The sequence below is a fragment of the Podarcis raffonei genome, chromosome 4, assembly GCF_027172205.1.
Source record: "Podarcis raffonei isolate rPodRaf1 chromosome 4, rPodRaf1.pri, whole genome shotgun sequence".
Classification (NCBI taxonomy): Eukaryota; Metazoa; Chordata; class Lepidosauria; order Squamata; family Lacertidae; genus Podarcis; species Podarcis raffonei.
Window position 1 is genome coordinate 16,229,038 of NC_070605.1, and position 14,079 is coordinate 16,243,116.

The following is a 14,079-nucleotide window of genomic DNA, read 5'->3' on the forward strand; positions in this document are numbered from 1 at the left end:
TCCAAAGAAGGAGACTCCACCACACTCCTTGGCAGCAAATTCCACTGTCGAACAGCTCTTACTGTCAGGAAGTTCTTCCTAATGTTTAGGTGGAATCTTCTTTCCTGCAATCTTCTTTCCTGATCCATTGCTCATTTGTTCATTCAGTTTCCGGTGTCTAAGTATCTCCTTTGTTATGGGTGAATAAAACAGAATTTCAAAGAGGTGATCATACCAGGACATGAACTAACCCGCCTTGTGAAGAGCAGGTATTTTAAGAATTACTTCTTTCACAAAATTCCACAAGATATGAAAGTGTGTCATGGCAGGAAGTTATGGGAAGGACAAGCAGATCCTTGCTGTGGTCGAAAAAGTCGCAGATTTCGAATCTGATCGAAGGAAATGCCCTTTCGCTTCATGTGTAATGAAACAGCAGAATGTGTTTCCATGGTGAAACAAAAGCTAACGATGCTGTCAAATTCCAGCAGGGATTGGAGATCCATATTGGCGAGAGGAGGCGGGGGGCAGGGACACAAATGTATCTGTCCAGAACCAAGCCGTGTAATGATGCACTTTGGGAAGGAATTAAGAATTCTCCTGCTTCAGAGCTAAAACCTCTGACTGAATATGGATTATGGTGAGATTTTAAAAGAGTAGATTATCTCACATCTGCCTGTCCTGAGGTTCTTGCGTGTCGGTGGAAGCATCTGGTGATGGTCAACGACAGATAAGGAGAATTGAATTATGTTGGCCACAGGTCTAGCCCAGTGCATAGAATCATAGAGTTGGAAGGGACCTCCAAAGGTCATCCAGTCCAACCCCTGCAATGCAGGGATCTCAGCTAAAGCATCCATGACATATGGCCATCCAACCTCCCCTTAAAAACCTCCAATGAAGGAGAGCCCACCACTTTCCGAGGGAGTTGATTCTACTGCCAAACAGCTCTTACTTCTAACCATCAGAAAGTCCTTCCTGATCTTTAATTGGAATCTCCTTTCTTGTAACTTGAAGCCATTGGTTCGAGTCCTACCCTCCAGAGCAGGAGAAAACAAACTTGCTCCATCTTCCATGTCACAGTCATTTAGATATGTGGAAATGGCTATAATGTATGCACTTAATTCTTTTTTCTCCTCCAGTCTCTCTCCCAGTCTCCTTGGTAAATGCAGGTATGGATTATACACCAAATGTCCTCCCAATCAATGAAGCCTGGTAACCTGCAGCCTACAATTCCCATTAGGGTTTGTCCATAATATGCATTTAAGAGAGTGTACTGACTTGCATGGTAGTGTACATTAAGTAATGGATGCAGGGACCTTTGGGGACTGTTGTACTCAGGGCATCTTTCCTATACTGTTCCTGTCCTACACTATTCGCCAATCAGAATGCCTTCAAAAGTTGGGTTACAAATTGAATAAATTTGGTGCAAATGGATAGCATTCATAATTTGGTCTGGATCTGATTTTTTGGGCCCACAGATCCAGTATATAATGTTTGGGTAGCTTTGATTACACGCACAAATCTCCTTAACTGAAATAGGGCACCAGAACTTCTAAAAGCAACCTTTGCAATACTATATGTGTGTCTCATAGGTGATTTGCAGCCATTCAGAAGAGTACAACAGCCGCCAAGAGCTCTGCAATGGCACCAACGAAGGTCCTGTGCTTCGAAATCCTGGGAACCATGACAAAGGGAGAACTCCCAGGCTTCCATCTTCAGAAGAGGTCGAGTTCTGCTTAAGCCTGACCCAATATGAAGCTGGGACCATGGACAAAATGGCCAATTTCAGCTTCAGGAATACTTTGGAAGGTAAGCCATTTTTCTTTCTCCTTCCTATTGTGTGATAGTTGTGTGCACAAATATTACACCTGCCCCCCAAATAAAGCTTTCAGGGTTGACTTCAAAGGAGTTCTTCTTTTTCAGGAAGGGATTTTCCTGATTAAGTGCAAGATCCTTGTGTGAAAGAATAGACTTTAGGGCATTTTGTGTCAAGGTTTTGTTTGTAAAATGGCTGGTTTTGGGGCGCAGAAGGCTCAAGTATACCGGAAGCTTCAAAGCAGAAGGGTATGCTTTGCTCAGGAAGTAGTTCAGAAGAAGGTCAAAGGTCCATCCTAGGAACCTGACTCTTAAGGAGCAATAAAAACCTAACTCTATCCTTTTCCTGACTGGCTAAAGTTTGGGATGGGGATTGTTTAAGCTAGTAAGTGCCTAATGACAAGGTTGTATAGTCAGAAACGTGAAGTCTTGGAGTTGGAAATCTGCCAGAGAGGAAAGGGGCTGACATACTTTAAAAGCACAGAAATACTGGGAAGTGTTAGAGAATTGCTGGACACTGCAGGAGGAAGAAACCAGGAGAGGACCATGGACTCAGAAGCTGAACTGATGGATGGAAATTGATAATTGGCTTGGTTAAGGCAGCAGCATAGAAGAGGTATAGCGGAATGCGTTTTTCACTGTTTAGTTTTTCAATTCAATCTCATGAGTAATTACTCAAACTGTAAAATTGACTTCCCTTCCTAAAACTATTGTGTTTTATATATATATAAAATTTTATTAGTTTTTTAACATATCATTTTCAACAGTAATTAAACATACTTTTACATCTTATTCAATTTTTTTGACTTCCATCAGTCCTGTCTGAAAATTTTCCAATCTAATCTCTTAGTATGCATTTCTTATTTTCCCTATTACATTTACAACTCCTAACCAATATCTCTATCTTTTTCTACTTTGTAACACTTCGTATATTTCTCCTTACAAAACTTCTTGTGGTCCTACTAGCATAATTTGTTGATTACAGTTGCTCTTCAAATAATTCATATACTTCTTCCAATCTTCTGTAAATCTCTGGTCCCGCAGGTTTCGAATCCTTCCTGTCATTTTGTCCAATTCTGTTCCTAAAACTATTGTATCAAAAAAATGTTATCTTATTAAATCCTTCAGTAAAAGCTTATTTTTGATGGGGTGCGTGGAGGGAGGGAATTCATCGGAAGCTGTTTTTTTAAAAATGATATTTATTAGAATTTCAAAAAAGATTACAAAAGTAAAAAAAATAGAAATAGAAAAACGAAACAAAAGATACAAAATACAGAAAAAGAAGTAAAAACAGTTAAAAGTAAAGCCATCTTTCAATGTCTTGCCTTTCATTCACTTATTTCCCTGACCTCCTCACACCTCCCTTTTTTGTATTCCAGTTCAAATGGTTACTTCAGCAAATCCTTTCCCTCTTTGTTTTTATCTTAATTCTTTATCTTAATATATTATAACTTTACATTTTCACCTGTTAACCATCCATTTTTACATACTCTTTTTTAACATTGCTGCTAAAACCACTTAATTTCATTCCGACATCATTTTAACATTCTTTAATTTTACAATGTTTCTGTAAATAATCTTTAAATTTCTTCCAATCTTCTTCCACCGATTCTTCTCCCTGGTCTTGGATTCTGCCAGTCATTTCCGCCAATTCCATATAGTCTATCACCTTCATCTGCCATTCTTCCAGGGTGGGTAAATCTTGTGTCTTCCAATACTTCGCAATGAGTATTCTTGCTGCTCTTGTCGCGTACATAAAAAAAGTTCTATCCTTCTTTAACACCAATTGGCCGACTATGCCCAGGAGAAAGGCCTCTGGTTTCTTCAGGAAGGTATATTTAAATACCTTTTTCATTTCATTATATATCATCTCCCAGAAAGCCTTAATCCTTGGGCACGTCCACCAAAGGTGAAAGAATGTACCTTCATTTTCTTTACATTTCCAACATTTGTTATCGGGCAAATGATATATTTTTGCAAGCTTGACTGGTGTCATGTACCACCTGTATATCATTTTCATAATATTCTCTCTTAAGGCATTACATGCCGTAAACTTCATACCTGTGGTCCACAACTGTTCCCAGTCAGCAAACATAATGTTATGTCCAACATCTTGAGCCCATTTAATCATAGCAGATTTAACCGTTTCATCCTGAGTATTCCATTTCAACAGCAAGTTATACATTCTTGATAGTATCTTAGTTTTGGGGTCTAACAGTTCTGTTTCCAATTTTGATTTTTCCCCCTGGAAGCCAATTTTTTTGTCCAGATTGTAAGCCTTCCTTATTTGATAATAATCATCGGAAGCTGTTTTATTCACTCCACACCTACGTGCTGTACTACTCTACCTAGTATTGGGAGTAGGTTGGGCCAGTTGAAATCCAGATTGTTTAAGGGTTGTTTAGTGGAGGCAGCCAGAGAAAAACTAAGAGATGGCAGTGGTGAAGTTAAGAGGAAAAACAGGGGGTTGGTTTGTCTGGTGTGCTTGCCTCCTATCCTCACAATGCAAGCTAAAGCCCATGCCATGGGCAAACAGAGCTGGTGTAAAGATCCTGGCTTGCTCTGAAGCTGAAAACCATTTCTAACAAAATGCAAAATGACGGTTAAGTAGAGACATCTTGGTTGAATGAAGCCGCACTGTGACGGAGGAGCAAAAGAGTTGTATACATGGGCAAAAGGCTTGCTTGTATCTTTGCTGATTAAGATATATCATTTTTTAAAATGTAGTATAAACACCACAATTGGGGGTAAATGTAGTATAAACACCACAATTGGGAAACACTGGCCTGCGAGCACTCCAGTTGGAGAACAGCCTTTACCAAAGGTGTCATGGGCTTTGAAGACACTCAAACTCAGGATGCAAGGGAGAAACGTGCTAAGAGGAAGGCATGCTTGGCAAATCCACACCGTGATCAACTCCCGCCCAGAAACCAATGTCCCCACTGTGGAAGGACGTGTGGATCCAGAATTGGCCTCCACAGTCACTTACGGACTCATTGTTAAGACTTTGTTCATGGAAGACAATCTTACTCAGCTACGAGTAATCGTCAAAGAAGATGATATGAAAACCTTCCACTTGTGGATCTCTGGATCCAGCCCAATGCGTCCTGGTAATTAATTGTACAAGGAAGCCTGTAAACCAGAAACATATTGCTCTGATTTCATGGGGTGTAATTGCCCAAATAACCAATGCCACGGTTCCTCCTGCACAAATTGAAACATCTTCATGCAGCTGCATAAGAGGCCGTAGATCATGACCAAGCAGTAGCCATGTAAGAATCACAACTGGCAAGAATGTATTCAGAGGCTGAGATTCAAAATGCTACTCCAGGTACGCCTAACGCTTTGAGTACTCTCAGCTGGATTCTAACTCCTCTTAACAACAGGGATTATTCATGCCTTATGAAAATGCCCTTAGAGTCCAAAAACGTGACGTCATATATGGCTTGAGGTGGGCGTGAATGGGCCCTGTTCAAGAAACATAAACTGTTTTCTAATCTTAGCCTTAGAATTTCAGGACTACATCAGGGAGTAACTGCATCCAGTATATTGTCAGGGGTGTGTGTGTGTGTTGATCACAAGAACATATGTTTGATATGTTCACATCCCAATACCCAAGCTGTCCTTAGTGCTGCTAGCATTACAGCAGTGTTGTTGGTGGCACCCGTCTGTCTCGAGAGACTGAAGTGTGCCACCACTGGTCTGATGGTCAAACCATTGTGTTTGCAACATTGATGTGATCTCCCTTGTGCTCAAGCCTGGGCAGTGTGTACGGAGGTCCTGGGCTGCCAAGATGACAATACACCACTCTCATCCTCACTCATGTGGTCCAAAGGAAAGCAGAGCAATGTGTCTGGCAACAGCTTAGCTGCAGGAGCTGCGGGGGGAAAGCGTATAAGGCAGCATTCAACTGCCTTAGGGACCCTGCTCTGGATTTGTGTAGGCTTTACTCCTTAGCCATTTCTTCTCCCGTAGATATGCTGCAAGGCAGCGGAGGTTTAGGATCAGAGTTTTCCTTCTCCTAGGTGGGCTACCTACCCAGGTTGATGAGCCCTCTCTACCCCTCACTTCCCTCTACAACAAGTGCAGAAACTACTTTCTTGATCATGTGGAAATGTTGAGGGAGGTAGGAGAGGATATATTTATTAAATATTATCCCTCCTCACTCATGCTAGTGAGCAACAGCAGAGCACATTGATGGATTCATTAGGTAAAGGTAAAAGGTAAAGGGACCCCTGACCATTAGGTCCAGTCATGGCCGACTCTGGGGATGCGGCCCTCATCTCGCTTTACTGGCCGAGGGAGCCGGCATACAGCTTCCGGGTCATGTGGTCAGCATGACTAAGCCGCTTCTGGCAAACCAGAGCAGCGCACGGAAACGCCGTTTACCTTCCCGCCGGAGCGGTACCTATTTATCTACTTGCACTTTGACGTGCTTTCGAACTGCTAGGTTGGCAGGAGCAGGGACCGAGCAACAGGAGCTCACCCCATCGCAGGGATTCGAACCGCCAAACTTTTGATCAGCAAGCCCTAGGCTCTGTGGTTTAACCCACAGCACCACCCGTGTCCCTTTGATGGATTCATTAGAATCATTTAAATTAAGCAATCCAGTCTGGATTGGTCCTGGTAAGTTTCCTCTTTTATTTCCCTCTTAAAATAATAATAACACGACAGTCTTCTTTACAAGTAAGAGTAAAGTTTACTTACATTCAGTTCACAGCAGTAATCTGAAGGCAGGCTTTATCTTGTGGTTACAGTTACATTTGCAGAGAAAAGAAGTCTGAGCTATGCCTCGGACTTTCTACCTTGTGGTTTCCATCCTCTGTAAGGATGAGCCATGTGCTGGATAAGAGCCAGAAGAGGACTCTGAAAGGAGAAAAGGGGAAAAGGGAAGATGACTGCGTGGCTTTCCCTTTCACAGGGTCTGCTAGGGTCACGCCCATCTACCTGGTCACACACAAGGGAAGGAGGCTCCAGAAGAGGTATGACAGGAAGCCACATCCCCCTATGCGCCCACTCTAGGCATCAGGAAAATGTTGTACTTGACTGCTTCTGCATCCCACAGATCACTGGATACAGTGGTGTAATTGCATCGTTATAGATTTGTCTCCTGTTGCTCCGTGTAGGACTTGAATCAATGGATTGGACTACACATTAGGAGGAATTTCCTGAATGTTTGAGCTGTTTGATTCTATTGTATGCCTCTATGATGGATTTTTTCCAAGCATCATATTGATGTTTGTGCTGAGACAAACTGTAGACATGCAAGTTCACCATTCTTTTCAAAACATACACAATTGTGAAAGTGCATCTTGGCAATCTGATGGGTAAGGATACAACCAGTGTGTGCGAACTATGATGGCTGTGCTTCCAGTTGTTGGCAGATGCCACTGTAATCCTTTCCCTCCTTACAAAGCTCCAGGGTGAGGTCAGGAAGCCTTGACCATCACTGCTGATGTCATGTGATACCATCATGAAGCCATATCAGAGTGAGGATCAGAGGACTGTCTCACCAGAGTGGTGCATGCTCTAGTTATCTCCCGCTTGGACTACTGCTATGCGCTCTACGTGGGGCTACCTTTGAAGGTGACCCGGAAACTACAACTAATCCAGAATGTGGCAGCTAGACTGGTGACTGGGCGGCGGCCGCCGAGACCACATAACACCAGTCTTGAAAGACCTACATTGGCTCCCAGTATGTTTCCAAACACAATTCAAAGTGTTGGTGCTGACCTGTAAAGACCTAAATGGTATCGGTCCTGTATACCTGAAGGAGCGTCTCCATCCCCATCGTTCTGCCCGGACGCTGAGGTCCAGCGCCGAGGGCCTTCTGGCGGTTCCCTCATTGCGAGAAGCAAAGCTACAGGGAACCAGGCACAGGGCCTTCTCGGTAGTGGCGCCCGCCCTGTGGAACGCCCTCCCATCAGATGTCAAAGAGATAAACAACTACCTGACATTCAAAAGACAACTTAAGGCAGACCTGTTCAGGGAAGTTTTTAATGTGTGACATCTTAGTGTATTTTTGGTCTTTGTGGAAGCCGCCCAGAGTGGCTGGGGGAACCCAGCCAGATGGGCGGGGTACAAATAATAAATTATTATTATTATGATGATGATGATGATGATGATGACAGTGCTTCTTGCCTTCACTCTGGAAGAGTGTGGAGAGAAAAGAATGGCACATGCCAGCAGCTGTGGGCTCCCACTCTCAACCAGGCTGCGAAAGAGTTGCCAGAATTGGTGCGTTGGAGCAACTTCAGGAAAATGTTTGCTCATCTCCCCAGAGCTGAAAGGAAAAAGTTCAGCAAAGATCTGCAGCTTATGCTTATTCAGGCCTGTACAACCTGCAGCTAAGCTGAATGGAACTGACTCCCTGTGTATGAAAGCCTACCAGGAAATGGACTGATTTAGTATTTCTCACATCTGGGACTTCAAAAATGGTGGGTTGTAGAGTACCTGCTAAATCATGATGGTTCTGGTGGGCTTCATTTACCCTGGTGGTTCACAAGATGTGTTGGTCTGATTTATGGTCTCTCTGCATGTGAATTACCTAAAAGTGCATATTTATTGCACAATCTACTTCAACATGTTTTTGGCATTGCTTGCCAAATATTGATCACGCTGCCCATCTTTTGCCAATGTGACATCTTCACCCTATGAACACCTTGAAATATTAGCTTATGGAGCAGTCCCATCTCATATGCTTTACTGGGATACTGCTATTTATACCCTTCATTTTCCATTTATGCCCCAATATTTTTAAGTTTTCTTTTTTTAAAAAAAGCTGGCAATAATTCTAAACTTCTTGGATCCATCTCAGTTTGTTATATGATTGTACAATTTATGCTTATAATTTGTCTCCCACAAGGCATGGTAGGCTCTGCCCATAGGTGTAAACATAAATAATCTTACCCCTTCATTATAGATTGTCAAATTTTTTACTCCTTTTCCCCCCAGTTACATGCTTAGATTCAAATCCAGTCGAAGTTAAATGCTTTCAAGGGCACCTCAAAACCGACCAGCAATGTTACCAGGGGCAGCAAATACAAAAGGGAATACCTTATATTCCCTGTTGAGATTACTAGGGATGGGAAAGAAACTGAACTTTTGCATGCATTTTAATAAGATACTACCTAATAAAGAAAGCTGGACCATAAAGAAGGCTGATCGCCAAAGAATTGATGCTTTTGAATTATGGTGCTGGAGGAGACTCTTGAGAGTCCCATGGACTGCAAGAAGATCAAACCTATCCATTCTGAAGGAAATCAGCCCTGAGTGTTCACTAGAAGGACAGATCCTGAAGCTGAGGCTCCAATACTTTGGCCACATCATGAGAAGAGAAGACTCCCTAGAAAAGACCCTGATGTTGGGAAAGATGGAGGGCACAAGGAGAAGGGGACGACAGAGGATGCGATGGTTGGACAGTGTTCTTGAAGCTACCAGTATGAGTTTGACCAAACTGCGGGAGGCAGTGGAAGACAGGAGTGCCTGGCGTTCTCTGGTCCATGGGGTCACGAAGAGTCAGACACGACTAAATGACTAAACAACAACAACAACACCTAATTTTCACTTTTTGAACCAAAATGTGAGCCAGAAAGATTATTCTTTGAAAGTCAATTTTTCCCCCCAAATTTTGCAATGCAGTTGCCCAACCAAGCAACGGGCACGAAAATGGATACAACAAGGCAAAGTGTACGTAAAAATGCACAGAATAGGAGAAAGTGTGTATAAAAGGGCACACTTATAATAGGGGGAAATGTGCAAAACAATACATACGTTAGTGAAAGCAACATACCCAAATGCTGATCTTTGTTCCAAAGGAAGCCAAACTCTGGGCAAGAGTTTTAACCCCTGGAATCTCTCACCACTCAGTGAGAGGTGGGGCAATAATAATTACAAACTGATGTGGAAAAGTGGAGAAGTGAATTTATAACTGGAAAAACGAGAATCAGAGAGGCACCGAAAATGACAGATTCATCCATCCATAGCTGGATGGGGAAGGGTTAACTTGATTGTAGTAACCTGCACAGGAACCTTATGGTGAAGATACACTACCAAATGTCATAAATCTCAAATACAGCATTTGCCCAGGCTGAAGGAATAATAGTTCATCTTTTTAATGGATAAAAATGACACAAATGCAAATTTGAAAATGTCAACAATTAAGCTGAATATTTTGTTAGAAAGGCTGGCTACTAGAAATAAAATTAAATAATGAAATAGTGTACACTTGTCTTAAAATACGAGCATTTTTGGATAACAGAATAAGAATAACTACTACGCGTTTCTGTTTTCCCATATAAAATCCCCGTGCAAAGCTGCTATTTGTCTAGTGAAGTGGAAAAAGTCAGACATCTTATGGTTGGGGTATGTGCACATTTAAAGCAATTCCGTCAGACATCATGGACTCAAAACACCTCTCCTTTTTTGACATTGAAATGAAACTCGCAGCCTCTCTGCTTCCGTGTAGCTCATTTTCCAAAAGCACTCTCCCCTGTAGTGAGATTTGTGAATTATCCCGTTCTTGAAATCCATCGAAACCTAAAGCTTTCTAGGTTGTGGTGGCACAGACAACAGGCAGAGGCGAATGCCCCAGAATGAAAAGGGAACTTACAATCTGTCTCTGCCGGCACTTAAGTAATAGGGCTTATAATATATAACATCAACATGTGCAGCAGATAATGGAAAAGAGATTTGACCCACTGCCTTGGAGTCGGGGATTTAGGTGGTAGCAAGGCAATAATTGCATTTAAAACTTTTGTTTTCGTGGAGGAGCAGACACATTTATTTTCCGTGCCAGCTTTCCATTACCCCTTAAGTTTTCTGATCCTCTTAAGAGATTTATCTCCCAAGGATTGAAACCCATCTCTCGTTGCCGCGCAAGCCAAAAGGTGTATAAGCTACGGCGATTTTCTGCTTGGTAACTGGAGGGTGCTGTTGTTATGCTTTGATGTCCAGAGGCCTACCAAACGTTGGGAATCTGTGTGGGGATGTAGCGATAAATGAGAGCTGTAGCTGAAGGTTCAAGAGACCTCAGTTGTGGACTTTGGGCTTTAAAATTTCAGCGGCACCTTGTGCGCAGGGGCGTAGGAAGGGGGGTGCAGGGGGTGTGGGCCTCCCCGAGTGTCATCATCATCATAGAATCATAGAATCATAGAGTTGGAAGAGACCACAAGGGCCATCGAGTCCAACCCCCTGCCAAGCAGGAAACACCATCAGAGCACTCCTGACATATGGTTGTCAAGCCTCTGCTTAAAGACCTCCAAAGAAGGAGACTCCACCACACTCCTTGTCATCATCATCATCATAATTTCTTTATACCCTGCCCATCTGGCTGGGTTTCCCCAGCCACTCTGGGTGGCTTCCAACAGAACACTAAAATACAATAACCTATTAAACATTAAAAGCTTCCCTGAACAGGGCTGCCTTCAGATGTCTTCTAAAAGTTTGGTAGTTATTTTTCTCTTTGACATCTGGTGGGAGGGTGTTCCACAGGGCAGCCGCCACTACCAAGAAGGCCCGACAGCTCGGGGGAGGCTTGGAAGTTGCCCCCAACTCCTGGGCTGCGTCCTGTGGGGGGGGGGAGCCTTTCCCAAGCTGTCAAAAAGAAGAGGGAAGGAAGGAAGGCTGCTGGCAAAGTGGTGCAGCTCCCTGCCCCCTGCCCAGGAAGCAGCCCACCACGGGTGGCTCGCTCCACCCCCCATTAGCAGCTCGCTGCACCCCCACAGGCGGCTCACCCCCTGGGACGCTCACCCTGCCCCCATGGCCCCTCCCCCAGGTGCACAGCTTGTGCGCCGCTCCAGGTGCTGGAGCAGCGAACTCCACCTCTGGGCTGCACACCCACAACAACAAAAATGTGGGTGCCCAGGTCCCCTGGAGTTGGTGCCCCTTCCCTCTGGGAGGTGATATGGACTGGACCCAGAGGCAGAGGAAATGGACACGCTCAGCAAAAGAGGAGGCAGGCAGGCACCTCTGAGCTCGCCTCTCCGCTTCTAGCTAAGACATGATCTCGTTTTTTGACAGAATTACAAGCCTGGTAGATGAAGGGAATGCAGTGGATGTAGCCTACCTTGATTTCAGCAAGGCATTTGACAAGGTGCCCCATGATATTCTTGTAAAGAAGCTGGTAAAATGCGGTCTTGACTATGCTACCACTCAGTGGATTTGTAACTGGCTGGCTGACCGAACCCAAAGGGTGCTCATCAATGGTTCCTCTTCATCCTGGAGAAGAGTGACTAGTGGGGTGCCACAGGGTTCTGTCTTGGGCCCGGTCTTATTCAACATCTTTATCAACAACTTGGATGATGGACTCAAGGGCATCCTGATCAAATTTGCAGATGACACCAAACTGGGAGGGGTGGCTAACACCCCAGAGGACAGGATCACACTTCAAAACGACCTTGACAGATTAGAGAACTGGGACAAAACAAACAAGATGAATTTTAACAGGGAGAAATGTAAAGTATTGCACTTGGGCAAAAAAAAATGAGAGGCACAAATACAAGATGGGTGACACCTGGCTTGAGAGCACTACATGTGAAAAGGATCTAGGAGTCTTGGTTGACCACAAACTTGACATGAGCCAACAGTGTGACGTGGCAGCTAAAAAAGCCAATGCAATTCTGGGCTGCATCAATAGGAGTATAGCATCTAGATCAAGGGAAGTAATAGTGCCACTGTATTCTGCTCTGGTCAGACCTCACCTCACCTGGAGTACTGTGTCCAGTTCTGGGCACCACAGTTCAAGAAGGACACTGACAAACTGGAACGTGTCCAGAGGAGGGCAACCAAAATGGTCAAAGGCCTGGAAACGATGCCTTATGAGGAACGGCTAAGGGAGCTGGGCATGTTTAGCCTGGAGAAGAGGAGGTTAAGGGGTGATATGATAGCCATGTTCAAATATATAAAAGGATGTCACATAGAGGAGGGAGAAAGGTTGTTTTCTGCTGCTCCAGAGAAGCGGACACGGAGCAATGGATCCAAACTACAAGAAAGAAGATTCCACCTAAACATTAGGAAGAACTTCCTGACAGTAAGAGCTGTTCGACAGTGGAATTTGCTGCCAAGGAGTGTGGTGGAGTCTCCTTCTTTGGAGGTCTTTAAGCAGAGACTTGACAACCATATGTCAGGAGTGCTCTGATGGTGTTTCCTGCTTGGCAGGGGGTTGGACTCAATGGCCCTTGTGGTCTCTTCCAACTCTATGATTCTATGATTCTATGACATCCTTCAAACTGCACGGTCTCTTTATGCATCCCCCAAACGAAGCCTATTTTTAAGCACCTCAGCCTCCATCAGTGTCCTCCTCAAACCGTCACACGGTGCAGTTAGTTGTACAGCCTGCTGTCTTAGCTCTGCCTGACTGCATGCTATTAGAGACATTGACTGCTCCAGGCCCTTCAGTGCTTGCAAAGAGACGCCTACCTTCTGCCTGTCATGGCTCAGCACAAATCTATCTCAAGTGCTGTCAGGCCTCCCTGCTCTATCCTCAATATGCTACCTGAGAAATCCAACTTTAAGGTAACCTTTAAACCTTCTTCTTCTTCTTCTTCAGCCCAAACACTTCATCCCCTTCCAGGGCCCACATGCCAAAGGTGAAAGTAGGTGGACGACGAATGCAGAACTTCCCCTTCGTACAGCAGGCTAGGTTTTTAAAATATGTATTCTTTTCCGATTTTTAACAGAACCACAAAAGAAAAGCCATGAAATAGCAGGATCCCACCCCCAAAGAGGCAAATCTCGCTACATCGTGCTGCCAGTTGTGTGGCAACATTTAATTGCAGTATACAATCATCCCAGCCAGAGAATTTTTTAAAGGGGACCTGCCTTTTCCTCTGCTGCTGTGCACTTAATAAAAGGGTGCCAATCTATTGAAAAAGTGTCCTTCAATTTCAGGCCCTTTGCTATTTTTATTTTATCGGTTAGCTTCTCTGTTAACACTAGTTTCCAGGATTTCCTGTACTGTGAAGTCAGCACAGTATCGTCCAAAGGTTTACAGTATTTGGCTAATTTTATGAAGCCAAGATGGGCAAGGGTCACATACACAGGAGGTTGGTCGTATTCTTGTTATGTCTGGAGCTTTAAATCCTAATAAGAGGTAGGAAGGATTTTAGAATGTAGTAATAAGATTGGCAGCATCTTAAAAAGAAGAGACATCACCTTGCCAATAAAGGTCCCTATAGTAAAGCTATGGTTTTCCCAGTAGTGATGTATGGAAGTGAGAGCTGGACCATAAAGAAGGCTGATCGCCGAGGAATTGATGCTTTTGAATTATGGTGCTGGAGGAGACTCTTG

General features: G+C 43.9%; 1 protein-coding gene across 1 annotated transcript in view; it reads left to right on the top strand.

Moving 5' to 3' along the window:
- The window catches only part of TYR (tyrosinase), a 55,840-nt gene that overhangs the window by 15,261 nt on the left and 26,500 nt on the right, over window positions 1-14,079 (top strand). The window contains exon 2 of the mRNA XM_053385556.1: window positions 1,569-1,785. Within this exon, the coding sequence (XP_053241531.1) occupies window positions 1,569-1,785 (217 nt within the window). The remainder of the gene's footprint in view (window positions 1-1,568; window positions 1,786-14,079) is intronic.